Raw genomic sequence first — 27,948 nt, 5'->3', positions numbered from 1 at the left:
CTGCTGAACTGGGAAGGTGGACAAGATGGCCAGTCTCTACAACATACATGTCCGCACAGGTTGCTTCTGTAACACAGGAGCCTGCCAGATGCATTTGGGTATAAGCAATGAGGACATCCAAAGGAACCTGCAGGTTAGTTTCTGAATGACATTACATGATATACTGCCCACGGAAAATGCCTAGATTCAGTGACCCAGGAGACATCCTCTGGCTATCAGTTCTGAATTTCCTAAGGATGGTTGAAGGAGAGGAGAAAATCTGTATCAGAAAAAAACCCTACTTAGTTAAAAGCTGAAGTAGGTGTGCCATGTCCTGTGGTTTTGAGTCTCTGCAACTTTTAGAATGAAAGTAAATTTGATTTACTTTCTCTGATATTTCAAATCAGTTGCTGCATTAAAGAACTAAATGAACTGAAATTCAGTTCATTGAAATGAGGTGCTGAAACAAAGTAATTTGATGGATCTAAAGCAGTATATATTTCTTGGTTTTATTTCATTGGAGAATATGAAATTATGGCTTCTTGTTCTGATTTGGAATTCCATGAAATCCCAACTTCCTGCAGAACAGAAGTTCCCGGACAATTCACCTCATGTTGTTCCTTAAGTATCTTTAAATGTACTTAATAAGTTCAAGTATTATAGACCTATTGCTTTTGGAGGTCACAGTTTAAAAGTCATAGAGAAACTGGGCAAGAAACCATAAATGAGAATACACAGTGAATTTCAGATAGTGAAGTAAATTTAGATGGCTCCTACATAGATTGCTGATGTGTTAGATTATTAGCAGATGAATTGAATAACTATATTTAGATGACTGACATTTTCCATAAATTGTAATCACAAGTTGTGTGACAGAATGTATTACAATGAAGTGGGGGGCGCTTCATGTCTGCATATTTGTCTGAGTTTGAAATTACAGTAAATTAATACAGAATAATCCAAAATTTTATTAATGGTATTCTTCAGAAGATAAAAATTATAATGGCTATATTGACATTATAGCTCCCTTATAATTTCACAGAGACATTTAGATAACTTTTGCAGACACGTGTGTGTGCAAGATTGCTAGCACAAGTTCTTAAAGGGGGAGAGCTCTTTAATACCTCCCGTGGCAAAACCATGCTTTGATGTACCATGAAAGGCTCCATGTCCATGGTCTCCTCATGGATAGTCTGTCTAAGAGCAATTGAGCGATGCTTGGTTATTTCTGGGGAAGCAGGTTCCCCAAGATTCTCCGAGAATGGAGAAAAAAAGTCTTCCCTTCTGCTGAAGTGCAAAATGGCACATGACCACCTGCAGTGCCCTTGGATCTCTTTATATAAGGAGGGTTTTGCTAAGGAGTGGATGGCATCTTGTAGGTCTGTATCATGTTAATAAAGCTGAACATTTAAACAGAGATAGGCCAAACCCAAACTTACAAAGAGAGAGTCTACCATAAGTAGTATGATGAGGTGGTGCAGCCAAGCAGTCATTATTCTGGGACATTGTCATCAGTCCTTTGAGAAGGATCTGGATGAGTTATTGACAACATCACCATGTAGGGCAAGGCATGTTTTATCACATTTGCACATATACATCAGTTTTACCTTTTCACTGGGGCCTGGCTGTATTCCTCCTTCCTTGATGAAGATTTCCATGTATAAAATGCCTGAGAGAGAGGACTTTGTGTCCTCAAGGGTCCCTGGAAAAGTATAGTTTGTTTTCTTAGAATCTTAAGTAGGAACTCATTTACTTATTTGCACAGCAGGAACCTTTTTTCTCAGTTGGTCATTCAATCCTTGGCAGAAGGGTTACATGTATATTAACAAATGCAACCTAATTTTGCAAGCGTTGCCACTGCTCAGTTAAGGATAAAAACTACATCACACCACATTAAAATATTTACTGCTCTGTTGCATGCTTTGACATGTTTCTTTTGTTTCTCCTTGCATAAATGGCATGTATGACCATTGAACTGTGACATTTCTTTCTTTAAAAAGCCCTCAAGCCAATAATCAATTCACACTTCCATTTTCATGTAACAGAAATGCATAAATAAATTAGACTTTGATTAAAAAAACCAAACAAACAAGCCAAAGAAACCTAGGACTACATCTCGTGTCCACTGGTGAAATAATGTTAGGTGGATGAACAAAGGGGATTTCCAGCTTGTCTCACTGAAGGTGAATGGCAGCATTTACTGACCCACTTACTGAAGGAGAACATATCAAATGGAAGGGTATCTATGTGGAGTTTACTGTTAGGGTATTTGAAGCATTTTTCAACAAAGATTTTTCAAGGGGCAACCTATGTTCTTCAAAGGAGGAAAGAGGAAATGTTAGCGGAAGTCTAGTTCCTTCCATCCTGAAAGGAATGTCTTGACTGCATCAGCAAGAAATTTACTGCGTACCCCAATGACGAGTGACTTCACTTTGGATGTTGGAGCTCTAGATTCAAGTCTCTACTTTGCTAATATCCCAGACCACTTCTCAGCTGTATAGCTGCCCATTGGACTATTAAACACAAGCCGTGAAAAAGCCACTGATAGCATCAAATGGAACTGTTCTGAGAGCAAATGTCAAGATAACTGCCCCAGAAAAATCAGCAGTCTCATAGTTTGTTCACTTACCTGATCATAGTGTTTCAGTTTAAAGCCTGGTGAACTATGCAGATGAGGCTGGAATACGCCTGGAGATTGCCCTAGCTAACAAGTCATCCTGGGACATACAAACTTTTTCTGATTTTTGACGTGTTTTTGAGAAGTCTCTGTTACCTTAGGGTAGAATAGGACAAGCATCTCAAAATTATCTTCTTTCCAACATGAATAAGGTGGTTGGGATTGTTTTCTCCCTTTTCTCTTTAAATTCGTCAGTTATCTTTGTATATTTGAAAACAGTTTTCCAGGTTGGAATTAAGAGACTCATTAATAACTATGTAAAATGAGAGGAAAATAAAGCAAAGTTTGTCATAATAGCTCTCTGATTTTCTTCCTATTTCAAACTAGGCTGGCCATGTCTGTGGAGATGATATAGACTTAATTGATGGACGTCCCACTGGTTCTGTGAGAATATCCTTTGGCTACATGTCTTCTTTTGAAGATGCACAGGCTTTTTTGAAATTCATCATAGCCACCAGACTCTCCAAGTCAGAAACTGAGATCCCCTTTCAGTCTGTTACAAAGCTGACAACAGAGTCTGTCCCAGATGACCACCTTTCCTTTAGCAACGCAGATAAATTGTCTCCAATACCGCACATCTCAGACAGAGAACTCGGGAATAATTCGTCTGCAACAAACACAACTGTCAACTGGCAGCCACCGGCGTCTGAGGCGGAAAGCATAAGAGCAGCTGTTTCTGAGACTGCAGTACCAACATGTAGAAGAGGTGGCAAGCCCATCACTGTCACCAATATTTACCTTTACCCAATCAAATCCTGCTCTGCATTTGAGGTATACACTTTGAATAATTCTTAAATGTTCATCTCAGCCTTATGTTTTTGCTTATCCCTGTCAGACACATCAACCGAGAATAGCATGTGCATAAGGTATTAGGAAGCAGTTATTTGGGTACCCATTTATCCTTTTCTCCAATTTTTAGGGTCAAGTCCTGCATACTAAGGTACTTGGAAAGATTTTCAATTACCCTGAATTTGCAGGATGCAAATTCTGCACTTCCCTCCCCCCCAACAGACAAATCTGCACATAATACGCAGTCTTGAAGAAACCGGTTCGATTTGCAAAACTTCACTATAATATAATCAAGTAATTGGTATGCTTTTACACAATGACATGTGATGGACTTGTAGGCATTGATGGGTAGGCGGCAATTGAGAAATAACTTGATTAACATGTTATAATTGAGAGGAGGCTGATTTACATTACAAAGAAATGTTATCATTAAAAATACATTTTCAACAGAAATATGACATTTAAGTGTTGCTGCACTGTTTGAAAGTTCACTCTTTGAAGATTTTAATTGCTTTTTTACCAAGTTAATAATATCATCACCTTAGGCTGTGACTTTTTTTTTTAATAATGCATCGTGAAATAGGTGTATGGCCCACACAAGACCTAGAAAGTGACTCTGCTCAGTACCATGCTGGGAAAGTGATTTAATGAATGTCAATATGGGTATAACTTTCCCCACAAATACTTGCTGGTATAGGTCATTGTCTCACATTTGAGTGGAAATTGGGGTCAAATCCAGGGACAAATCACCTGCATTTAAAGTATGATTTCTCCTCAAATTTGACCATGATTTATTATTCTTTTTTCTTAATGCAAAGAGAGGCTGGGGAATTAAAGCAAAGACTGCTAACTGATCAACAAAACAGCTGAAGTTTTAAATTTGGTTTGGCTTATGATGTCTTTAATTCAGATGCACAATTTTGAGCATTAAATGAGACCTAAACAAACAATTTCCATGCCTTATTAACCTCCTACTAAACCAAACTGTTTAGAAAATCAAAGTAATCCCACATTTCCTGTGAAAAGGTTTTAACCTTTGTTTACATGTTGCATTTATAGCTGTATTACAGAAGCCATAATACACTAGAGAACCTAGAGAAGCTGCTGAAATATGTTGTGGCAGTATCAAGCTCCTTTGGGGTTAAATTCTATTTTTAACGTGCAAGCTGGTGTTGTGAGATACATACCACAACATTCGGTGCTAGGAAGGCTTTGAAGTGATTGTGCCCAGGAGCAGGTAAGACGTACCTCAGCATGAAAGGCAGCTTATGTTTCTCCACAAGCTGAGCCAGGTTTCTTCTCTTCAATCTCTGTGAGGAGGAATGACTGTATGTGATAAATTCATATAAACCTGGTACTCTCTGGCAAACAGAACTGCAATTTTATATGGAGGTGGAAAATCCTTATTCCACACATATAGTTGTGCTGAGTGTGTGTTAATGGGCCCTGTGTGAAAGCAAGGTTCATCATACCTCAAGCTACCCCCCAAAAGTTAGATGGTATTCTGTAAGCAGAGAGAAATAGATCACATAATCACACAGAGTCACAGAATGTCAGGGATTGGAAGGGACCTCAAAAGATCATCTAGTCCAGCCCCCCTGCCAGAGCAGGATCACCTACAGTAGATCGCACAGGAACACATCCTGGCGGGTTTTGAATGTCTCCAGAGAAGAAGACTCCACAACCTCCCTGGGCAGCCTGTGCCAGGGCTCTGTCACCCTCACAGGGAAAAAGTTTTTCCTAATGTTTTTGTGGAACCTCCTGTGCTCCAGCTTGCACCCGTTGCCCCTTGTCCTGTCATTGGACATCACTGAGAAGAGCCTGGCTCCATCCTCCTGACACTGACCCTTTACATTTTTATAAACATTAATAAGGTCATCCCTCAGTCTCCTCCAAGCCAAAGAGACCCAGCTCCCTCAGCCTTTCCTCATAAGGGAGATGTTCCGCTCCCTTCATCGTCTTTGTGGCTCTGTGCTGGACTCTCTCAAGCAGTTCCCTGTCCTTCTTGAACTGAGGGGCCCAGAACTGGATGCAGTGTTCCAGATGTGGCCTCACCAGGGCAGAGTGGAGGGAGAGGAGAATCTCTCTCGATCTACTAGCCACGCCCCTTCTAATACATGCTAATTAATCTTATCATAAAATAGTTATCTGCAGAAGGAAAAATGAAATGTTCCTGGATATTTCTGTCTCTTTCCATTGACTACAGGAGGAATCCAAGGCAGCTTGGATTGCACAGCTAACACTAGCTAATTCGAATAGTTTAAAAACACAGACACTAAATATGCAACTATGTTATGAGGTTTAGTTTTACATGCCTTGAATCATTTTTGAAGTCTTGTGTGTTCTGGTTTGACATGAGGCGTTTCTGCCCATGACAGGGAGGTTGGACTAGATGATCTCTAAGGTCCCTTCCAGCCTATGCCATTCTATGATTCTATGACATTTTTTCATAACAAAACATAAGCCACATTAGAACCCAGTAAGCTAAACTCCATCAGAGCCTGAAGTGCCAAAGCGTCATATACAATTAAATATGTACCGACTTTGGTATATGGTATTGGAACGGACTGGAAGTTGACTATCAGGAGCATTTAATTCATCTCCTTCTCTTCTCAAAGAGCATTTTTTGTGCATATCTACTTAGTTTGTAGAAGATACATGAGTATATGTGAGAGAACAGGAGAAGTTGATGAAATAGATATGATGAAAAAGGGCTTTCAGTGCATGAAGAGATCAGGCCAGGAGATGAAGCCAAAACATTGATTGATTTTTGTTATTTTCAGTATCAAAGTAAATCCCCAAAGAAAATGTATTTGGATTCATGATCTTCTTGCTGTCCACGAGGCGTTCTTCAGGTTTTTGTTCCCAAAGGTCGGAGTGACACTTCTAGACCTGTTGCACATTTATTACCAGCCTGAGGAAGATCTGTTGATCTCATTGTCTGCCTGTAGAAGAGGTGCAAATGGCAACTTACAGCCCACCATTTGTAATAAGCTTTAAAAATCAGTTAATCTTGCTCTAAATCATGCAGTGGCTTGGTCTCTACCAGATGGCTAAAGGTAGAATAGAAAGCCATTTCTGCCAGAACCCGTATTATCACTAACTGCAGAGTGCATCACCCTCCCCAGATCTATGTATGTCACTACCTGCGTCTTCAGCCTCTATCACCCTGAAAAGGGAAAATTACCCATGCCACATGGCTCTGGAGTTTGAAGCGAGACATGCTAGAGAAACCTTACCAGAATTAAATAGAATCAAATACTGAAAATCATTTTGCCTTTTAAAATATTGATTATGCCTGAATTTCTAGGCTTTATCATGAGAAGATTGAATCCCATAGGAAATTATTCCTTTGCAAGCCTCTTAATGGTCTTTGTCATACAGACCTCATAGTTCACATTATATGGTCTCCTTACTTCAGTAAACTTCTGAAGTAATAATTATGTGGCTTGTCGTTTCTTTGATGTTCAGTTAGAAACCAAGAGTTGAAATTCAGTTTAATGTTTTAAATGTAAAATACCTTTAGATGCTTTGCAGTCATTGGAAAGTTAGACAAATATTTTCCCAATTAAAAAAAACTTGATCTCTTTTTTTATCAGTTGTAAGGTAGCTCTAAGCTAGTTGATGTGTACAGGTGAAAGCAGTTTAGAGATATTGAGCGACAATAAATTCACTCATGTGGTTATTAGGAAGAATTTCTTTACTGAGAGGGTTGTCAGCCATTGGAACAGGCTGCCCAGAGAGGTGGTTGTGTTGCCATCCCTGGAGGTGTTTAAGAGATGGATAGATGTTGCCTTGAAAGATATGGTTTAGTGGTGTTGATAGGGCTAGGAAAAGATTGGACTCGATGATCTTGAAGGTCTCTTCCAGCCAAAACTGTTCTGTGATTCTATGATTCTATGATCTTGCACTTGGATACTTGAGCGCAGAATCTCACAGGTTTATAAGTTCAAATGCAGGTCTCCAGCTGGTATGCTGGGTCAGACCATTAGCATATGTAGTAAATGGGCTTTATTTTAAGTATATGGTTGTTTGCATTTGCCTAAAATAATATGTGCAGTGGAAAATTCCAGCTGTGTGTGCACAAGGCAGCCTGTCTGCTGGTGAAGTCTGCCTGCTGACTTACTGGTTGCAGGACAGATGATTAGCGGAGAGAGGACAAGCTCAATGAAGGAATGAGTAGAAACCTAACAGCTGTTTGATCTGCTCTTTACATAATCTCCTCCGCTCCTAAACTCTTGATTTCTCTCTTCTATTCTGAGTGTTTTAGTATGGGAGGTGCTTGACCTCCAGAGAACATGAGAGTGCATAGTGCTTTGGCAGCTGGGAGGGTGAAGCTTACCATGAAGATCATCAGTTCGCTGCAGGTCGGTTAGTTCCTACAGCATGTATTTTATAAAGTGTTCCTGCCTATGGGATGGTTTGTGTTCAGCATTGTTCCACGAGGTTTGTAGACATTGCAGGAAGTGGAAGGCAAAATGTTCTAACTCAACTTAAATATTTTTTTTACAATTATTTTCTTAAATGGGAAGAAGCAGAGAAGAGGAGTAACCTCTATCTCAGACCACCTTTTTTTTTTCTTTTCCAATATAAAAATGTGTTTTAAACGTACATTTTTTAAAATGAACATCTCTCATGTCAATGACTTTTGCATAATTACATAATGCAGTGTGCCCAGTGAAAAAGGTTGGGACTTTAAACATTAATAACTATATTATTCTTGCAGTAGATTTCAGAGTAGAAAAATTGCATCTCAACACAGAAGACAAATTAGCTCTTAATTTAAAATACAATGCAAATACTTAGTGATCAGTGGATAAATTATATGTAAGACCACTAACAATTTTAAACTTGCATAATTAAAAACCTATGCAGTGATTCCTTTCATGTGTTCAGAAAATGTGTTAGCCTTCATGATGACACTACTATGGAAAAATACAGCTGAAAATGTTTTAAAGAGGATCCTGGGGGAAAAACAAAACAAAACAAATCACAAACAAACAAAAAACCTCTATGTCTTTGTAATTAATATTTTTACGTTACAAGAAGAAAAATGAGCTAAAGCAGATAGGGTAATACCATATACTGGCTGTACTATAGAGTGATCCTTGCTTATGACAGCTAGAGAGGAACTTATGTTGAGTGATTAGCTCACCTGCCAAGCTGGGAGTAAAGGTGTATGCTAGCTTCTGTCAGTAGAATCATGGTGACCCTTATTTCTTTCTGTCCTCCCCCTTCTAATTTGTCTCAGTAGTCAGAGATGGCCAGACAACTTCAGGGAATGAAGTCAGAAGCTATGTAATACAGTACTGCTTACTGCAATGCCTACTAACCTGTTCTATTAGTTGTTTTGCTTCACTATATTGGTTGCCTAAATATAGATATTTAGTGACATTTGAGTGCCCTGACTGTGCTCCTGCTGCTCGTCTACTGGGATGTGGATCATCTGTACAGCTTGTGTCATTTCTACTAGCCTTAGGCAGGCATCTCAGATGTAATCCAACGGAGCCAAATTGAACCACTCTTCCCATGTCTCAAATGAAAGCAGAGCAGGCAGAATTTGCTTGAACTGCTCTAATTCAGTTGCTCGCAATCATTTAACAATCCCTTCAGCCTCTTTGAAATAACACAGGTCAAATGCCTAAGTACTAAGAATAGAAATGTGTATGTTCTTCCATGATCATCTCCAGTATCAGTATTAGCAACAAACCAACTGACTCTTCCATGATCGTCTGTGACTCTCTGTCCAAAGCAGGGTACAGTTACTCTGTTGTTGCAACTTTATTTATTGGAGTCCTAGCCACGTACACAATATGGTAAGTTAAAGAGTGGAGAGGAAAAATACTTGATGTTAAGCATCATGAGAGGATAGGGGCTCACTGCTGGGCACATATAGGTATGATTCTTGTTACAATGGCAAATGCCCAGAGGAAGGGGAGGAAGGGACTGTGAACATGAGAATGGAGCATGAAGTTACTTGCCTTTATTTTGGACCTGTTATGGGTATTTTGAATGGAAGATACTGATTATTTCCAAGTATCTACTACCTAGTCACCTGAACTGTCCTTACAATGCCTATCATCATGTGAAAATTAGCTAAAGCTCTTGTTAAAGAGATGTTTGGTTTTGCTCATAAAAGCTTTTAGCTTCAGTGAAGGGTAAGCAAACACTTAAGCTATTTACTGAAGACTGCTGTCCTGAAGTGGAACCAAAGCAACTGAATGTTACAGTAGGGACCTAGGAATCGTCGTCTTCATGCTCTTTTTTACTCTTTTTTCTCCTTTAGTTTATTCTGCTCGTTATGTCTTGCAGAGCCTGTAAAGATCTGTTGGATCCATAGAAGGATGTATTACCAATTAGAGATCTTCTGGTTTGGAAGGCAGGAAATTATTGCAGCTCTCAGATGATCATCAGCTGTTCAAATGCAGTTTGTAATTTAATTATATGAGATAAGAAAAAAATACTGGCCTTTCCAAAGAATAATTTCTAACAAGGACAAAAGTCTGTACTTCAGCTGACATTGCAGTCTTTGGGCTACGATTCCTCTCCTAAAAAGACAGGGAGAAGGTTCACATCGTTGAGGTGCTGATAGTTGGAGGTGCTTGGACAATGTGGTTTCAGATGACACGGTCAAACCTAAAGTTTTCATTGTTGACTGGATTTTTCATCTACACTCACTTAAAAGACTGCTAAAGAATATTATAAATCAAGTAGGTTGCTAAAATACATTTCTTAAGTTTAAATTTTTTCCATGTGTTTTCTGTATTCAATACACTTGGTAGCACTGTGGCCAAATTATTTAGAGTTCATCTTTTATGCTTCAAATGCTGGAGCATGTCCAAAGAAGGACAGTGAAGCTGTTGAAGGGCCTAGAACACAAGTCTTCTGAGGAGAGGCTGAGAGCACTGTGGTTGTTTAGCCTGGAGACAAGGAGGATGAGGGGAGACCATATTGCTCTCCACAGTTACCTAAAAGGATGTTGTAGTGAGGAGGGATCACTCTTTTCTCCTGAGTAACAGAACAAGAGGAAATGGCCTCAGGTTGCACCAGGGGAGGTTTAAGTTGGATATTAGGAAAAATTTCTTCATCAAAAGGGTTGTCAAGCACTGGAACAGGTATCCTGGAGAAGTGGTGGAGTAACCATCCCTGGAAATACTTAAAAGACGTGTAGATGAGATGCATAGGGACGTGGTTTAGTGGTGGACCTGGCACTGCTAGGTTAACAGTTAGACTCGATGATCTGAAAGGTCTTTTCAAACCAAAATAATTCTATGATTCTAAATTTTCAGTTACAGAGTGCTTGCCCTCAGCTTTCTCTAGTCAAGCTGTCAGTGTCAAGGTGCTTTGCAGTCTTCTATAAGACCTGAAGAAGTTTATAAGAATGGGATATTCTGGTTCCATGGGGTTTTGGGTAGAGCACATGCTGAACAAAAATGTGATTTTTAATTAAACTAAGGAGTACTGCCAACCATGTTTTTCTTCAGAGCATCAGGCTGTATCTGACGTATCTTTTCCTCAATACTTTTCGTTAAAGTCTTTTGCCAGTTAATTCACATGAGCTGCCTAAGCTTTTCTAGAAGAATTCAACGAAGTTCAGCTGTAGTTAGCTTTTCTGCATGCTCAACTGTGACTACAAAGCATGCATGACTTGAAACAATATGTTTAAATGCCCAGCTTTATGTTAAAAGAATGATATTAATATTTTAACATTCTGAAGGAGAAAGCAGTTATTAATATCACCCAAAGGCATTACTAAAATTGCTTTCTTTTTGGATTTCAGTATTACCATCTGGTAGCATCAGTAACAGATGTTCTTTTCACCAGAAAAATGTACATGAAAGCAAGGGCAATATGCTTGTGTAGGCTATTGAATGTAAAGAGTGTTACAGACGTAACAGAAGAACAGATAGCAAAGAATACAATGCATTTTCTTTTAAGGGGTTCTGGAGAAACTGTTATGCTACTAGCTAAACCAGAAACCTCAGTGGTGGGAGATTTCTCAAATGGATTTGTTGATAAAATGTTTCCAGTTTTATGAAAAGCATGGAAGTTCTTTCAGAATTTTGAATTTCACATTCTTCTTGCTTTTTGTTTGTTGATTTTGCCTTAATTCATACAACTCCCATAAAATGTCCATGCTTTGTAAATGAAAACGAAATTGTTGGGGGAAAAGGTCCTGAAAATGGATGAGGATAAAACTGAAGGCAGTTTTCAGAGTGTTTCAGAGGTTGTTTGTTCTTGGAGCTTGGTTAAATCAAAGTGTATGATTGTCATTCCATTTTTTTGTCAGCTTCGTGCACCAGTATCTTTACCTTTGATTAGTAATTGGAGTTTCTTTTATTAAAGGCTGATATTGGCTTACACAGGTTTTCCTGATTTCTAAGTATTTCATTAATGGTTTCTTTTCCTTCTCTTCTCTTTTCAGCATGTCTCTATTAATGCAGTCTGAACCTTTGTATCCTCTCCGGATGCTTTTCCAGGTTACAGAATGGCCAGTGGGAAACCGCGGTTTGCTGTATGACCGTAACTGGATGGTTGTAAACCAGAATGGGGTCTGCATGACTCAGAAGCAGGAGCCGAGGTTGTGTCTTGTATATCCCTCAATTGATCTGAAGAAAAATGTTATGGTCATCCAGGCCGAAGGTTAGTAACCAACATCCTTTTCTCCCCTTCATTATTCATGTCAAGCTTCTAGACCGAGACACCTGCATGCACCCACAAAACTGTTGAATGCTGTGTATGCTCGCTGACTTCTGCTACCAGCTGTTGTTTAGATCAATTAAGTGCTTGCACTAGCAGGTCCTAGCACAATGTTTAGGCTTCTCCGGATTCATCAAAATCCTTTTCATTCTATACTGAGGGGGAAAAAAAGAAAAAACTCTTATGCAAAGTATTACGGAAAGCCCTTTGCTACTTAGGGGTGAAAATTATTTGTATTACTAACGGTGCTTTTAGCACTGACCACTGGAACAGGTTTGTATTCCAGAAAAGTCATTATTAATGCCAAGTTTGCATGTGTCTGAATGGTGTCCATCATTTCCCTGGGGTCTAATGTTTACTCTGCCTGTATGTCTTAACCATTAATAACGTATGTGCCCGCATTTTCAGCAGCTAGAGCAAAGCAAGGGAACCTATATTCAGATTTTTCACCCTTTCTTAGAAATTAATCTGTAACTACAGTCTCCTTTCTGTTTGTGCATTACAGTTGATGTCCTCTGCAGCTGTCTGAGCACTCTCCATAAAATTAAGTTTAAGCAGTTGATTTCTTTTGTCTGTAACAGGTTTGTCAAGTGTGTATTTGGGTGCTTCACCTAGTCTTGTGTGATTTTTCTGTATGTGTTTCAGATCCCGAACACAGTCGAGTGTTTAGGGATTCCGGATTGGCTCATTGGCACAAATGCTATTTTCACTCTTCCTTTTTTAGTCTTTCTTTGAAAAGGCAATTGTATGTGGAGCGCCTTACATCTTCAGTTTTTGTAGTACAGTTGCATGGACAGCCTTTTCTCACAACTTTTATGTTACGTTATATTAGTGCTTCAGAACAAATTATTTCTAGTAGTTCAGCTCTTTTCCATCTCTCTTCCTTTCTCGTGGTACCTCTTGCTTGCAGAAGTGAAGCCTTATCCAGACCTGCTCCGTTTATCTTTCACATTTTCAGAAGTTCAATTCTGTTGAGCCTTTTCATTGCTTCATTCTGCTCTTCTAAGTATGTTTTTAATTTTTTTTCCTTCCTAGTACCACTTTGTTCAGACAAGTGCGTTAGTATGTTTGCCTGTCAATAATACGTGCGCTGACATACTTCAGAGAGTCAGGAAGAAGTTTTCTTAGACAAAAATAACAATCAAGGAACCCATTTCTCACTGAGATTTACAATTTCTTGCCCATAGTGCCAGGGTCAAGTTCACCTTTAAATCTCACATTTTGCTTTGTGTCATTTTTGGAGTTTTCACTGTCATTCACCTTCCTTCCTATGAAAGTGACAATCATTTCCATCCAGAAGTGATTGCCAAGTCTCTGGATCACTTTTCCACCCCGAAGTGACTGAGCAGATCTCCAGAGTGCTCTAACAGAAACATGGTTGGCATTTATTTATAGCCTGCTTTGGTACAGCCAATATGTAAGAGTGGAGTCGTTTTATACTTTGTGTAATGACTCTATATATCCATAGCATTAGTGCATAAGGTGGTCTGGGTCTTCTTTTTATAGATGTCCTGCTATTTTTCACTCTTGCTGTGTACTTGGAACCTGTGGTATATTTTTTAACACCTGACTGTGAGATAAGGGCTCTCATTTGCTTGGGGAGACTATTCCAGAGGTTAATGCTCATAAGATAGCGCAGTGATGGGAACACATATGAACTGACAGGATAAGACTGAGCAGATAGATCTGTAGGAAATTGTTCCAATATTTTTTCTCTTTCCTCTTACCTGCATGATTTGTATGTTGATGTTCAATTTTAAAATTTTTCTTTCATCCCTTCTCATACATAGGTCATTGTTACACCTCCCATTTAAACTGTTTCATGGCAGACAAATTTAATTTAGTAAGTTGACTCCTTGAAAATCCCATGTTAATCACTGTTGCTTTTGTCACCACTCTCTCCAGCCTGTCCCTAGTTTGTTGCTAAGGTAGGACCTGAAGCTGGACGCCATGTGTGTAGCTGGAGCAGCAGTCAGTGGGTGAGGAGCAGCGCCAGTCTCATGAGCCAGGCTGGCAGTTGTGCAACGCGGAGCCCTCGCTGGCCTACATCTGTGCTTCAGATTTGTAGCACATAGCTTGCTGGCTACAGTCACCTCCAGGTCTCCTCCAGCTTTGTTGCTTTGTGAGTTTCTCTCTCCCACTGGATGCTTCCCACCCAAACTGCCTTTCCTCAGCTAGAGTAGCATGCATCTTTCCAAGAGGAGCTTTGCTTCCTCTAACCCCCCTCCTCTTCCCCTGCCCTCACACTCCCTGCGCAGTTCCTGTGCCTTTCTTAATGTGATGGGGACGTTTCTGGTGGTGAGAAGTGGGTGAGGGAGACAACAGCAGTGAAAAAAAAGAGAGGTAAAACATTTCAGCTGCAGCTTTACTGCTCCTCTTGCTCCGCTGAACGTGAAAATTCAGCAGCTCCCAGCTGACCAGGGGGACAGCTGCAGTCAAGCTAGTTGCCATCTTCCTGCTGCTCTGCAAGGAGGCTGTAACCACTCTGCTTTCTCTACCAGTTCCTCTGCTGTCATCTGTGCTTTTCACATTGCGAGAACAGGCTGTGGCAATGATCTCCATCTAGAGCGTGCTTTGCTGTCTGGAGGTGTCTCTCTCCAGCAGAGAGAGCTTAAGGCAACTGTGCTGCTGGACTAGGTGCCTTTGGTAAGTGCCTGAAGCCCAGTGGGGCGAATCCCTCAAAAGCTGCATTATGCAGCGTTCTTAAAGAACGTTTTATGTTACATTGTTAGATTATGGTGAAGACTTTGTCTGTGCTCCATTTAAAACATGGGTCTGTTTTCTCCACCCTTCTAGGCACGTGCTTTTCTCTCCCTCTAGAACTTTTCATTGGTGGAAAATGTGTTTATGACTATTTTATTTCAATATGGTCTAATAGTCTGTCTTCTCTGTCCAACAAAATAAAACTGTCAGCATGATTTAATGTGACAGTAACTACTTTAATACCTTTTACTGAATCCTCTGTGTGCTGAGACACCACTTCATGTTCTTTCTTTAACCCCTATGTGTAGCATATCTCCATAGCCCGTCTAAAAGCCAGCCTTGGATGTTTTCAGTCAGACAGACCCACTGTGTGACTGACCAGGCTGTGCAATCCTGCCATCCCTGTGGGTAGCAAGGACATCAGACTGGGGCTCTAGACAAGGTCAAAACTGCTCAAAGGCTTGGGTTCCTTTGCTGGCATACCTGCAAAATTCGTTGGCTTGAATGGCAGCTGGGGAGCTCCAGGTATTCCCTTGATCCCTCAGGGAGGCAGGGAGAGTAAAGGGAGAGCAGGGGTTTATGCTCAGTCTCTTATTGGCTGTCCTTCAGTAGAGGGAGTGAGATTTTAATTTTGAGAAAGTGCATTTCTGAATTTTGTCAGAATTATTTTCTATATATGCTCTGTAGGCTATGTGGTTGTCAGCAGGCATTTCCTATTCTTTTGTGACATGACTAATGTAACTACCCCTGGCTATCACAGGACCCGCTTTGAGAAAATAGGTATAACTTTAAATAAGCTCCTGTGGAGAAAGACAACTTCTTGTATCTCCACTGAGGCAGGTAATGGTTAGGCTCCCCACAACTTAAAGGTGAGCAGGAGCAAATGCCTTTATTTCTAGAAACCATATTACTTAAGTGGGAATCAAAAGAAATCTTGTTGTCCTGCTCCATCACACGCATGAGGGCACAGATTACACTAGGCTTGTTCCTGAGCAGCGTAGAAGACAAACAGAATTTAGCTGAGAATAAATTTTTGTGGAAGACTAATTTATCTCTTTCCATATTAGCTAACAATTAACATTACTCTGGCAAGTTGGCATTAGATTGCCACTGAACAGAGGGAGACATTTTGAGTGAAGATCCTTTAAAATATCAGAGTAGAAAGATGCTAGCAAAACTGAGCAACTAATTACACTTTATGGAGTTTATTGTGCCTTCAAATAGTCATGTGTTACTGCCAATAAAAATAATGGGAATTAAGTGCATACACTGATGAAAGAATATACATGAATAGTTTATATTTCAGTCTATTGAAATAACAGACCTCTAATTTTTCTCATTGACTGAAAATAGGAGCTATAAAGACAAGAATTTTTTTTTATATTAATACTGTGAGCACATCTGTGAATTTTATTATCAAGCAAATGACCATGGAGAATGACAGCTTTTACATTTTAGTAACTGGCAACATTCTGTTGCTTTTTTTTTTCCTTAAGATAGAATAAAATTGAAATTAGCAATGTTTAACTGACCTAAACATCACTGTAAAATGTGTACTAATTCAGTAAAAATGTGATACACTTGCTGGTGTATAACAGCAGAGCTTTTTAAAGCCCTGAGACTCTATTTTAAGAAATTTTATGAGTATGCCTTGCTTAGAAAGTATTTTTAAAAGGTAGAACCGCTAAGGATGCATACAGAACATAACCTTTCAAACTCATCTTTTTCAGAAGGAATGATGCTAGTGTTTTTTTCAAAGAACAAGACAATTAGTTCTAGTTTATAGGGAGATAGCATTGGCTTCTTTTTCAGGTTGTTGCAAGCAAGTTCAATGCGTTTATTAGTTACATGTTTTATTTTCCTAAGTGAACCTAAGTTCTCCTCCTCTGTCTTCACTTCTAAAGTATACTAACATCATTAGCTAAAAAAAGAGTAGATATATTTCTGTGTTGAAAAATTGCACGGAACAGAGCTGATAGTTGGGTTATAGTGAATCTGAACTACATTTCATTATACTTAAGAAATTGGTTTCACCGTATCGCAGAGCTGGTAGACTGTGATTCTTATTGATGCTAAAATAATATAAACCGGAAGTAATGAGCAAAACTAGAACATGCTGATATAAAGCTGAGGTTACAGGAGATCAGTCTCTGCTGGTTTCTGTTGCAGTATAGTGCAAAACAGTTCAATTCCTTGCAGACACACAGTAAAACTCTTTGTTCATCATCTCAAATTATTGCTTTCAGTTAACAGAAAGGAAAATAGTACAGCTTTTCTTTTAGTTCTAAGTAAGCCACGAAGGCCTTTACATCTCTTTGGCTAGGTCTCTTCAAGATAAAAAAAAACTATAGAAGACTGTTAACGTAGATCATTACCAGAGATTCCTCATCTGGTTTAAATTTAGTGATGGAGAGATTGAAATAATTCTCTCATTAGTTGTTTCCATACATTTTATCTTTAAATTATTGTACTTTTATGACACATTTTTCTCTTCCTATCTCTTCACCTCCATCTTTTCATCTTTCTGATTACTCCATCCTACCAAATACTCAAGCCGACAGTGATTAACCTCATCTCCTGATTTGCTAGAGGGAGCACAACAGTGGTGAACTCATCCTTTCAACAGATGGCATGACTGAGGCAGTAATTCTATGCCAGTTTCATTGCCCGAGATACAAAGAGAAGGAAGTTACTCAAAGTATATTCCTTAATGTAGTTTAGGTACCAAGGTCATCTGCAGGCTTTGCTCTTTGTGTTGTCACACTGCCACCTGCAGGCAGAGAATATCATTCTAGCAAAAAGGATTTTTGGCACATGCTATTTGGGAGGCTGCTGTGATTTTGAACAGGTGCAAAAATAAGAACTTTTTTCATGACTCAAAGTTTCTGCTTATTTTTTTTTAATATGATTTGCTCTCTGCCCATCTAGGCATGGACCCAATATGTGTATCACTAGAAGAAGATACTGGAGAAGAGGCTGTGATCTCTGAGAGTAAAGTCTGTTCACACAGGTGAGTGAAAGCAGAGAAGAATCAAAGCCAAAAATCTCTACAATAACACTAAAGACATGATTGGATGGACACGCAGGGGCAGAAGTTCTTAAAAAAAGAGGAGGAAGGTGGAAATCAATGAATGACTTAGTGGATTAGGAGAAGACATTTAGAGGTAATTTGGCATGCCTGGAATGTCTGATAGAAAACTCTAAAAAATAGTAACAAATTAAAAAGGGTGGAAAAGCAGTACAGAAGACTGTGATGAGTTGGCACTCACTTGAATAAGGGAGATTTTTGTTTTACTTACTGCAAGGATGAGAAAAGGGAAAGGTGTCCCTATTTACTTTCAAATGCCAACTGGTGGCAGGACTCTAGAATTCAGTTCCTTCATTTGACTGCAACGATGCTAGCAATTTTACCCATCTCATGCTGCGCAGATTCAAAATTGCTAGAACCCGCTGAGGTTATAAACAGCTTTCCATATTTACAACCCTTTTTAATTTTGTTTTGACCACCCATGTTGATCACTGTCCCCTCAACAGTCTCGGGAAGATTGCAGGTAAGTATGCGAAATAGCATTAGCTCCAATAAAGAGACATACCACTTCAGTGAAATATAATATTATGCATAAATTAATTTCCTATCAGTGAACTTAAGTGTTTATCCATCATATTTTCTAAGTACTTCCCAGTCTCGTTAACTTTTCTGAGTGGCAGTGCATCAAGTGCCTTCCTACATTTGCAGTATCTACTGTTTCTTTTCACCAAGTCACTTGGTAAGTCCAAATAAAAGAGCCACTTACAGATTTACATCTTCTTTTAACCAAGGTATACTAATTCTTTGTAATCCTCTGTATTTGCTTCTCTGAGGGTAACACAAAAAGAAACCAGCAGAAGACCTGGCCATTTTCCCCGTGAATCCATGCAGGAAAAGATTTTCTTTTCTACTAGTCATTCAGATGATAAAGAGGATCTTTTTCTCAGAAGTGTATTTTCCTCAGGTGGTGGAATTCACCCAAGAGTCATTTGTTTTAACCATCTGTCCCATTTCCCGTAGTAGTTGACTCATCCTTAGCCTCCCTATGGTTAGCTCATCTATTACAGGCTGTAAAATAGCCTAGGTTATCTTTCTCTCTGTATGCATATAATTGGCCGCCATACTATTTATTGTCTTTCATGTCACTGACTGTGTCATTTTTAATGTATGAAATTTTCATGGGAAACTGCTTGGAGTTCTGAGGAGGAAGACAAGGACAGGATGACAAAGAAAGGGGACATACTAGACAAATTGCACAGAGTGGACTGTGATTAGCAAATAAACAAGGCAGGAAGTGAGGCAGAATGAGTGGACAATGTTGATGAGGCTCCCAAACTGCTCAGAGATCCAGCAGTGCTGATGCCAGGTTTCCATGTTTCAGCAGGGGAACCTCTAGGGCCAAAAAATGGAAATAGAAGGAAAAGAGTGCTTTGCAGTAGGAAAGGCAGTGGTTTGTGGTCTGGGATCTTTTCTGCAAAGTGTCTGAGGTGAGGAGTGAGATCAAAAAAGTCTTTGCTAAAAGGACTTTGCTCAAAAGAAAACTCTTCTGAAAGCATTTTCCACTGACTAATTCTGCTCTCTGGTGCTGTGTTTTCATCCAGTTCTGTTGGCTTAGGTTAGTCTGAATTTATGCTGAGATAGCTGAGAAAAGCACATGATGCAGATCTGCAAGCAGTCACATGAGGAAGTTTAATTTCACAGCAGCCAGGAAAGTTTAATGAGCCCAAGTTTCTCTTGTGAAGCCATTCATCAGTGTTAGCCTTCATCTCAGCAGGAGTTGTCCATCGCTGCTGACATCAGAGTGACAAAGCTTTCTAGTATAATATCTAGCAGTGGACAGATGCAAGTAGAATCTAGTGATGTTAAGGTTATTGATGTTGTAGAAAACCCTAAATGCTCAAGGTTAGTGCTCTGCTGAAACAGGCAGGGACAGAACCTCCTCTTTGTCAAGCCACAGTAACAAAGAGATCAAGGGAAGGATGTCAATAGTAGAAGAAGACAAAGGTGTAGATAAAAACAAGGTGAACTGAGTCTGTGGTGTGTAAACGTACGTATTATGTCCCTTGGGATCGATATTCAGACTTGAGCTGTCCTTGTTTCTTGCTCTATAAATTATCCAGCTAGAGGGACCAGCTGTAATGCACTGAAGCTAAATGACATAGTAGAAAGATGAGTGGGGAACTCAAGGCAAACAGCAAGTAAAATCTGAGAGAACCAGGCCCTCCTTTATAAATTGCCTGACATGTGCCAAATGAGATATAATGCTGACAGATGTAAAGTAATACTCCACAAAAATAAACACAAGCAGAAAATGAGTAGAATTGAGGTACAACAGAAGGACTTTGAATAAGACCTTGAAGAGATGATGGTACTTGCTCAGAAAATGGTCTCACAATAAGGGAAAGCAACTTGAAAACACAAGACTCTTGGAATACAAAAATTACACAGTGACATTTGATGGAATACTAAGAATGCTGTGTGTCTCTAACTCAGCCACTGTGACTCAAAATAGCAAGCAAACAAAAAAGAAGGCAAAAGTTTCTTCCTGATTTATACAGTATTAAGCCCTAGCAGGCTGCTAGAAGCAGTTGGCTCGGGAGAGAATCTAAATACCCCTAACACTTCTATTTGGGTGGCAAAAAATATTTGGGGAATTTGTTTCACCCATACTGTCGTGCCTCCTTCTCAGAAGCTTTCTCCCCAGCACAGTGACCAGCAAGAACACAAGAACCACTCAGCTCAGTCCATGAAATCTCAAGCAGAGACTCACCTTTTGGCCTCTTTCTTGCCATAGTGCCTGTGTGTCATAGTACCAGAGTCATTTCAGTTCTAGGACATCACTGACTAGATGCAGCTGTGGTTGGCATCTATCCAGTCTCAGAGCAGGGAGAGAGATGCAGAGCTGCAACGCAATCAAAATTCAGAACAAGCACTGAAGAGATACGAGCTCCTTGCAGAGTTATAAAATCTTTTATTTCACTTGTCCTGGCTTTCTACCTGTGTAAAGTCAAGCTACTTCCTCTCTCAATCCCAGCATCTTTTGCTATGAGGAGCTGTTTTCTTGTTTCACAAAGCAGATGGTTTCCACACAGGTCAGCTTCTTTGCTGGGTAGGACAACAAGGTGAGCATAGGACCACTCCTCCTTCACTTCCCTTGCTACAAGAATCCTGCCTAGATCAGCATAAGAATTTGTGTTCTTCTTACCTGTTTATGCCATTTTAAAGTCAGTCAAATCTCCTTTTGTAGTCAATAAAGATAATTAAATGCTCCCAGAGTGAGTCATCCCATCCCAAGTTCTAATGTAGGTGGAAGCTATTTACCTCTTTCCGTTGTCTGTGAGGGTAACATGAACTAGATCCCTAGTTTTTAAAAGATCGATGTTAAGATTACTCGTGGCTGAGGAATCTAATGGCAAATAGGATCAATTCCCAGTGATCTTACCTATGCTTGTCCTGAACTGAGAGAGGTGATCTCAAAGTCCTTCTAGGGGAGGTTACATCCAGGTAAAGAAGGCAGTTCTATTTGCCTTGCATAACTCACTGAACAATTTGCTGGTAATGGAAATCATCTTTAGAGAGGGAGATACTCTGCTAGTGGAGCCATGTTTTAATGTGAAATGTCTGTACTAACGTGAATTAAATTAGGGAATTAACATCGTTTCACCTGATGGGATCATTAAAAATCACATGCAGTGTGGCAATCTGAAATTCAACTTAGATGAATTCTCTTTGGTTTAGTAAAAAGCACAGGCCAGAGAGTAACTTTTTCATAATACTGTTCTGTAATATTGTAATATGAGCCAGCAGTCACTGTACTTCATTCAAAGTCAATGTTTTAAGCATTAAGGTTATTTAATTCTTTATTCCACAGTAATTTTCTGTATAAAACTAAACAGATCTTGCGAACGTCAACTGCAAGAGTAACAGAATAAAGTTGAGGAAATGAGGAGATAGAATTACGCAGAACTTCACACCAGATACTCATCAGGCAATACAGATTCTATATTATGTATTCAAAGAGGCAGAATAAACATCTTCATAATTTGTCTTCCATTTTGCAAATCAATGTTGAGACAATCAAATTTTAAGTTCCTCTTTTCTCGTAATAGGGTAAAAACCTATGACTGTGGAGAAGTAATTGCTGGGTGGTTCTCTACGCTTCTTGATCGTCCGTGTCGCTTAATAAGACAAAGTTCAGACATGAAAAATACGAAAGGTATGTTGTCATTCTTAAAAATATTTGTGATTCTTCACTTAGTAAACACTAGGCTCACGGACTTCATACTGAGTATATAACTACCTTAATAAAGGATGATATTAACTAGATCCAATATTGATCTAGTAGGTTTCAAAACGTACAGTTATACTCAAACTGTGTTTATGGTGACCTACTTCATACATTTGATGAAAATGTACAGATGCACCAGTCAGGGGGGCATTTATCATCATGTTCATATTTTTGTCTGGAAACTCAATGATAATTTTGAAAGATGATCATGAAAAATCTATAAACAAAGAATTTATTCTTAGGATAAATTTCATTATAAAAAGAATCAAATGGAAAGAACACTGAAAATCCATAGATATTGCTCTTGTAAATTGTTTTACAAATTTGCTAAAATCTCAGTTCTGTCTCTGTTGCTAAATGCATTACATCATTATCATTTGCAGGTTTCAGGGGCTTCTTGGAACCTTTCCTTAGTGTCCAGAGCCAGATGAACAATTTTTTAATGAGAATGAATAAGAGGTCAACGGAAAGATGAAGTGAAACTGCTAGTATAATTTTCCTGATTTTAATGACCATTTTAAAATGTTGGATTGATTCTTTTAGGTCTGGCATCTGCTACAAACATCTCACTATCTCTTGTGAATGAAGCACAATACCTCATGATAAATGTAGCAAGCATTCACCAGCTGAAGGAACATATTTCTGCAAGGTAAGATCCTTCTCAGTGGTCTTGGATTCCATAATCTTGCCATAAGACGCCAGTATAACTCTTTTATCTGGAAATTTAGAGATAGTTGCTTTTGAGTGTTCAACAAATATATAGGTGCTAAACTGCTATAATTACTTATTCCTGTATGACTTCTGAAAATTTGGATAAAATGCTTGAACATAATCTGCCTGCCAGTCATCTTTAGGAAAACTTAAACAAAATTCGTGTCAAATGATTTCATGGCAGGAGATTGTTGGGAAGCAGTCAACTTCTATTGGTGGGAAGAACAAGGAAAATTAGGTTTTCTCGACATAAATAGTCTGGAAGGTGAAAATACAAAATCTTGCTACTTGCTGGTGTATTTCTTTTCCTGTGGAAAGGATTAAGAATTAGAGTAAACGTTCACAACAGAAATATTTTAAAACTACTTGCAGGACTGGATTAATTTCATTTCTTAATTAAATTTGGCTTTACTTGGTAAAAGTAAAGTCAAATTCTTGGAGGTAGGAGTAGCAAATGAAACCTTAAGCCAGCCCATAGTTCAAAGATAAGGAACCCATTGCCAACTAAATTTTCATATACTGACAAGAGAAAGTTTTTGTTTCTTGAGTATAACTGAGACAGGCTCAAATTCCACAGAAAATCTGCCCTCAGGGCCTCCATCATAACTGGTGCATCCCCTAGCCTTGGCCTTTGTTTCTGAGGCCCCTTTTCTTGTCTCGCCAAACTTCGCTGCCTCTGATTGGAGTCGTCTTCTCTCCTCTTGGTCACTCACCAAACATGCCCTCTGCATTACAATTCCTGTTTTGAATAGAGGAGGAATATATGTGTGTGTGTGTGTACATATATACACACACACACACACACATACCTGTAGGAGGACGCATATGTAGCTTCAGGAGTTAAAGCCACTGACTGAATGAAGCATCACATCACGACGGACCACTGGAGTTTGCATTACCTGAGGGTTTTCTTTCTTCAGGAGAAGAGGGTTGAGCAATTTTAGGACAGTGTGGCAGTGCTCTTGTGGGAAAAATGTGTGGAAACGTTTGAATCAGTCCATCTCTCAACCATTTTGACTACACTTTCTCAGTGATAGTTAATGCATTCTTTTGAGGCTTGGCTGCCTGGGTTGCGTCTCCTTGGGAGAACAACACGTGGAGGCATCCCTTACTCAGACTGGGCTTTTTCCATTGTGAGACTCGGTGAGGAACAGTCCAGACATGGGATCTGAGTGCAAAGAAGAGAAAGGCACCAGAGGGAGCAGCAAGCGAGGATAAAGGAGAACAGGAAACTTCAGTAAAAAATACAATGTCAGATGATCCACTGGTTTTATGCTTAATATCTTGCAGTGTAACTAGGCTTGTAATCCTTTCCTCAAACGAAACTCCAGATGGTACTAGTGCTGCCATGGTGCCTGAGAAGCATCTTGCTTCCCACTCTGCAACATAAGTTGGTCATCTCCTTGAAAATCCCCATGGCCTGGACTTATGCTCAAATATTCTTGGTAGAAGTACACTCCTGAAGATGCAAATACTCATTTTCAAGTTTGCCTGTTAAATATATGTAATGAGTTCTGCACTGCAGAGCCCAATTCTGTGAAAAGTCCAAAGTACTTAGGCTGGCTTTGGCTAAGTGCTTTAATTACACTAATTTTCACAACAGATCCTTTTTAAGATTTTCAGGATGAAGGTGCCTGTCATTCCATCCAACCAATGCATGTTTTGAGGGAGAGGAAATAGTGGGAATTTACTCAGATACATGCTGCCAAGTAATTAGAAACTGTTCTGAGAGCTGGGAATAGGTGCAGGTGAGTTATTCTGGAGGTGAGCCTTAGCAGGTTGAAGGCAGAGACACTAGGAGTAGGGGCATTGCAGTTTTTGAGGTTCAGCAACAAGGGATAAAATAGAAGAAACTAGGATTAGTTCTCAGCAGCTGACTCAGGATGCTGCAGGTCCAGCTCTGAGGTTATTGAGGCTTTTGATGCCCCCGTTCAGTACTGACCAGGGGGCAGGCACTTATATGTCACAAAATGCATCCAAAACTAGAGGCTAACCAGCACCCGAGCTCCACGAGCCCAAGGCAAAGCTAGGGAGCACAACAGCATAACCGAACTTGTTCATGATTAACTGCTGTTTTCCTCCCTGTCTGCTTGAGCATGGACATAATCTACACCTTCCGTTGGCTCCTGTCTCCTGCAATCATTATAAGTTGTGTCTCAGCCACAGGATTGCTTGTGGGATCTCGAGGGGAAACCTTCAGGTTCCCATCACACTTTCTACCCTCGGGCTGCTGGAGCCCTTGTGAACAGCCAAGGCTTGGTGGAGCTGGGCTTGTGTGGTTTGACAGAAAGTCTGCCCAGGCAGTTTATCCCTGTGCAGATTTGTCTGCTGAAGATGATCATCCAGACTATTTTAAATAAAACCAAGCTCTTTTCTGTTTTGTTTTGTTGGGGTTTTTTTGCTTAACAGGCCTCTTCTGCCAAGACAGCTTGATGTGAACAGTTTTCCCTGTGCTTTGATTTTACATGTTTTTCCTCATTTTAATTAAAACACATTTTAAACTGTATGTTCTTACATCTTTAATTTTTCTTTTCCAGGACAGAAACTTCTCTTTTCACTACTTAGCCAAATTTCTGCCTCTAGTGTAGAGTGTCATATCCCAAAATTGTCAGACTACACCTGATGGAGTAGTCTGCCCATGTCCATAATAGTTGTTCATGTCCATAATAGCTAATGCAAAAAAAGAAATGCTCTTCTCCACTACAAATGCTGCTGAGAGAACTCTCTTGCAAGTTTTAGGGCTGTCTTTTTCTTTCTAGTACTGGTTGGCTTACATTTTAGAAGAAGAGTGAAGAATGGGAATTCAAAGGTGCAGCCAGAGTTCTGCTATTTGTATGCAGTCTGCTGCTCTGTTTGCCTCATATATGTTCTCCACAGTCATACAAATCTACATTCTGGCAGTTCAAATGCTTAATTTTTTGCAAGCCACCTTTCGTTTGGTGTAATCTGCAGCATCCTAAAGGCAAGTAATAATAATATAAGGAATACATTCTCTCATAATATGCCTTTACTGGCCTTTTGCTTCTTCAGGGTCTGCTGGTTTCATCCCTTTTGGCATTGCAGCATGTGCAGAATAAGTTTCTATTTGCTTTCTTTTTAGAAGCATTTAATGTGTCAAATGATTGCTAACTTAAAAGATCTTTTCATTTATTATCGTGAGCCTTACATATAACTGACAAGGAATTTTCTCATATGCATTGTTCACAGTCATCTGTGTACATACTTTCATACCTGCAGTTCCAGGTTACACCTCTGAAGAGGTGTAATCCACCGAGAGGATTACAAATTATAGTAGAAGGATTACAAATTATAGTTAAATACCTTGTGCCATTTTCATAGCCTTTGTAATAAAACTTGATCCGGGTTCTTCTGGACAAACATTTGCTGAATCGTATTAGCCGCCTGCTTCTCATAGCTTTAATATCTAGTGCAGAACTAGTTAATAATCTTTATTTTTTCTTTGTCAACTCTTTGAGACAGATTGGGAGAGCCATTGGAAATAGAGGAAATAATCCGACGTTTCCGTGCCAACATTGTCATCAGTTCACCAGAGTCTTTTGAAGAAGAAGAGTGGGCTGAGATTTCAATAGGTGCTCTGCAATTCCAGGTGCAAACTCATATTTCTTGTCCCAGTCTATCACAAAGCATTTTGAGCCCTGGAGACAGCAATTTTTGCAAGGCTTTGACTGGAACATGGATGACACAGTTTGTGCAGAAGAAGTGTATGAAGTGTGTAGGAAAAAAAAAAAGAAAAAACACCATGCTGTGACCTGTGGCAAACATGCTTCAATATAATTGAGAGGTTTTGACATGTTTATTAACTTTTTTTTTAATTTCATAATTAATGAATTTTCCCACTTTTATGCAGCTGAGCAGAATAATAATCACTGTTTTGAGGCAGAGTTTCCAGCAAATATTTAGCTAGTATGTCACAAGAGAATACTGGTAGCTGTTAGGCACAATAGTCCAAATGTAACCTCAAATTGCAGCACATCAGACAAGTGATTGCCAAAAGACTGGATATGAATACAAGTGAACAATCACTGTCTATTGCCCTCTGTTGTATACATGTTGTCTTAATCTCCATTCAAGTCATGCTTCCCAGTCTAGCCTGGCAGGGATTCTTCATATGTTTTCCTTTGTATCATATCTAACAACACAATGTGCTTTGAACTGTAAGGAAAATGCTGAAGAGGTAGTCTGTTGGCAAACACATTCTTTTGAGAAAAACTTCAACAAAGGATCCATGAAGAAGCTACACATGAAGCCTAAGGAAATGATGCACACATTTATAACATGTTCTGTTGGATTGGTTTGGTCCTTAGATATGAAATACGAATTTGAAAATACATTGTCTAGAATGTGAAAGTGGCTTATCCATTGTTTTCTTAGGGATGATAATAAAGATGTGAATAATAGAAGTGTTAGAGTAAAATCTAGAACCTGTAATAGACATCACTCCTATATCCTTCTGGTCAGCATACTCTAAGAAATGGAGAGGTCATGTTTTTTAAGTAAGGGTAGAAAATACTAACTTATCTGCTCTCTTCTCATGTGTGCTTTGATAAGTAATTTGTAATATGACTTTCAGAAAATTGAGGAAAAATTTCTTTAGGTAGGAGATGAGGAACACAAAGGACTGAATCCTTGGTGTGTAGCTTGTTGGAGGCTGGAGTTGCACTAGGGAACACAGCTCAGGATCCTGTTGTGGAAAATACTTAAAACTACAAAATGAAAAGACATTCCTGTTTCTCATATTGAAGTACTTTAGGAATGCAAACCAAAAATAGAAAGTCTTATGCTACTTGCATTGTCTGTTCCAGTCTCTGCTAGATACAGACATAGTAACAGTAGAAATTATGTTAAGGGTGTTTAATGCTGGCAAAATGGTAGGAGAAAGCAAAGCAGGGAAAAATACTTCCTTCTCTGTCTTATTTTCAAGTTCCTTTAATAGAATATTAAAGCTGTGGAAAATCATCTTCTGAAAAGGCTGAGCCAAATGTATAGTTCTGATGATTACACTGAAGAGTTGTACAAGCAGTTTTAGATGTATTTCAGAAAACTGAAATAGCA

General features: G+C 39.3%; 1 protein-coding gene across 1 annotated transcript in view; it reads left to right on the top strand.

Moving 5' to 3' along the window:
- Positions 1-27,948, top strand: part of MOCOS (molybdenum cofactor sulfurase) — a gene marked incomplete at its 5' end in the record, with an annotated part of 124,345 nt that overhangs the window by 87,999 nt on the left and 8,398 nt on the right. The window contains 7 exons of the mRNA XM_009865498.1: positions 17-133; positions 2,984-3,427; positions 11,926-12,088; positions 17,777-17,858; positions 21,986-22,092; positions 22,708-22,813; positions 26,356-26,482. Of these exons, the coding sequence (XP_009863800.1) occupies positions 17-133; positions 2,984-3,427; positions 11,926-12,088; positions 17,777-17,858; positions 21,986-22,092; positions 22,708-22,813; positions 26,356-26,482 (1,146 nt within the window). The remainder of the gene's footprint in view (positions 1-16; positions 134-2,983; positions 3,428-11,925; positions 12,089-17,776; positions 17,859-21,985; positions 22,093-22,707; positions 22,814-26,355; positions 26,483-27,948) is intronic.

The sequence above is a fragment of the Apaloderma vittatum genome, unplaced genomic scaffold (assembly GCF_000703405.1).
Source record: "Apaloderma vittatum isolate BGI_N311 unplaced genomic scaffold, ASM70340v1 scaffold6260, whole genome shotgun sequence".
NCBI lineage: Eukaryota > Metazoa > Chordata > Aves > Trogoniformes > Trogonidae > Apaloderma > Apaloderma vittatum.
This window is presented reverse-complemented; position numbering and strand designations above follow the sequence as displayed.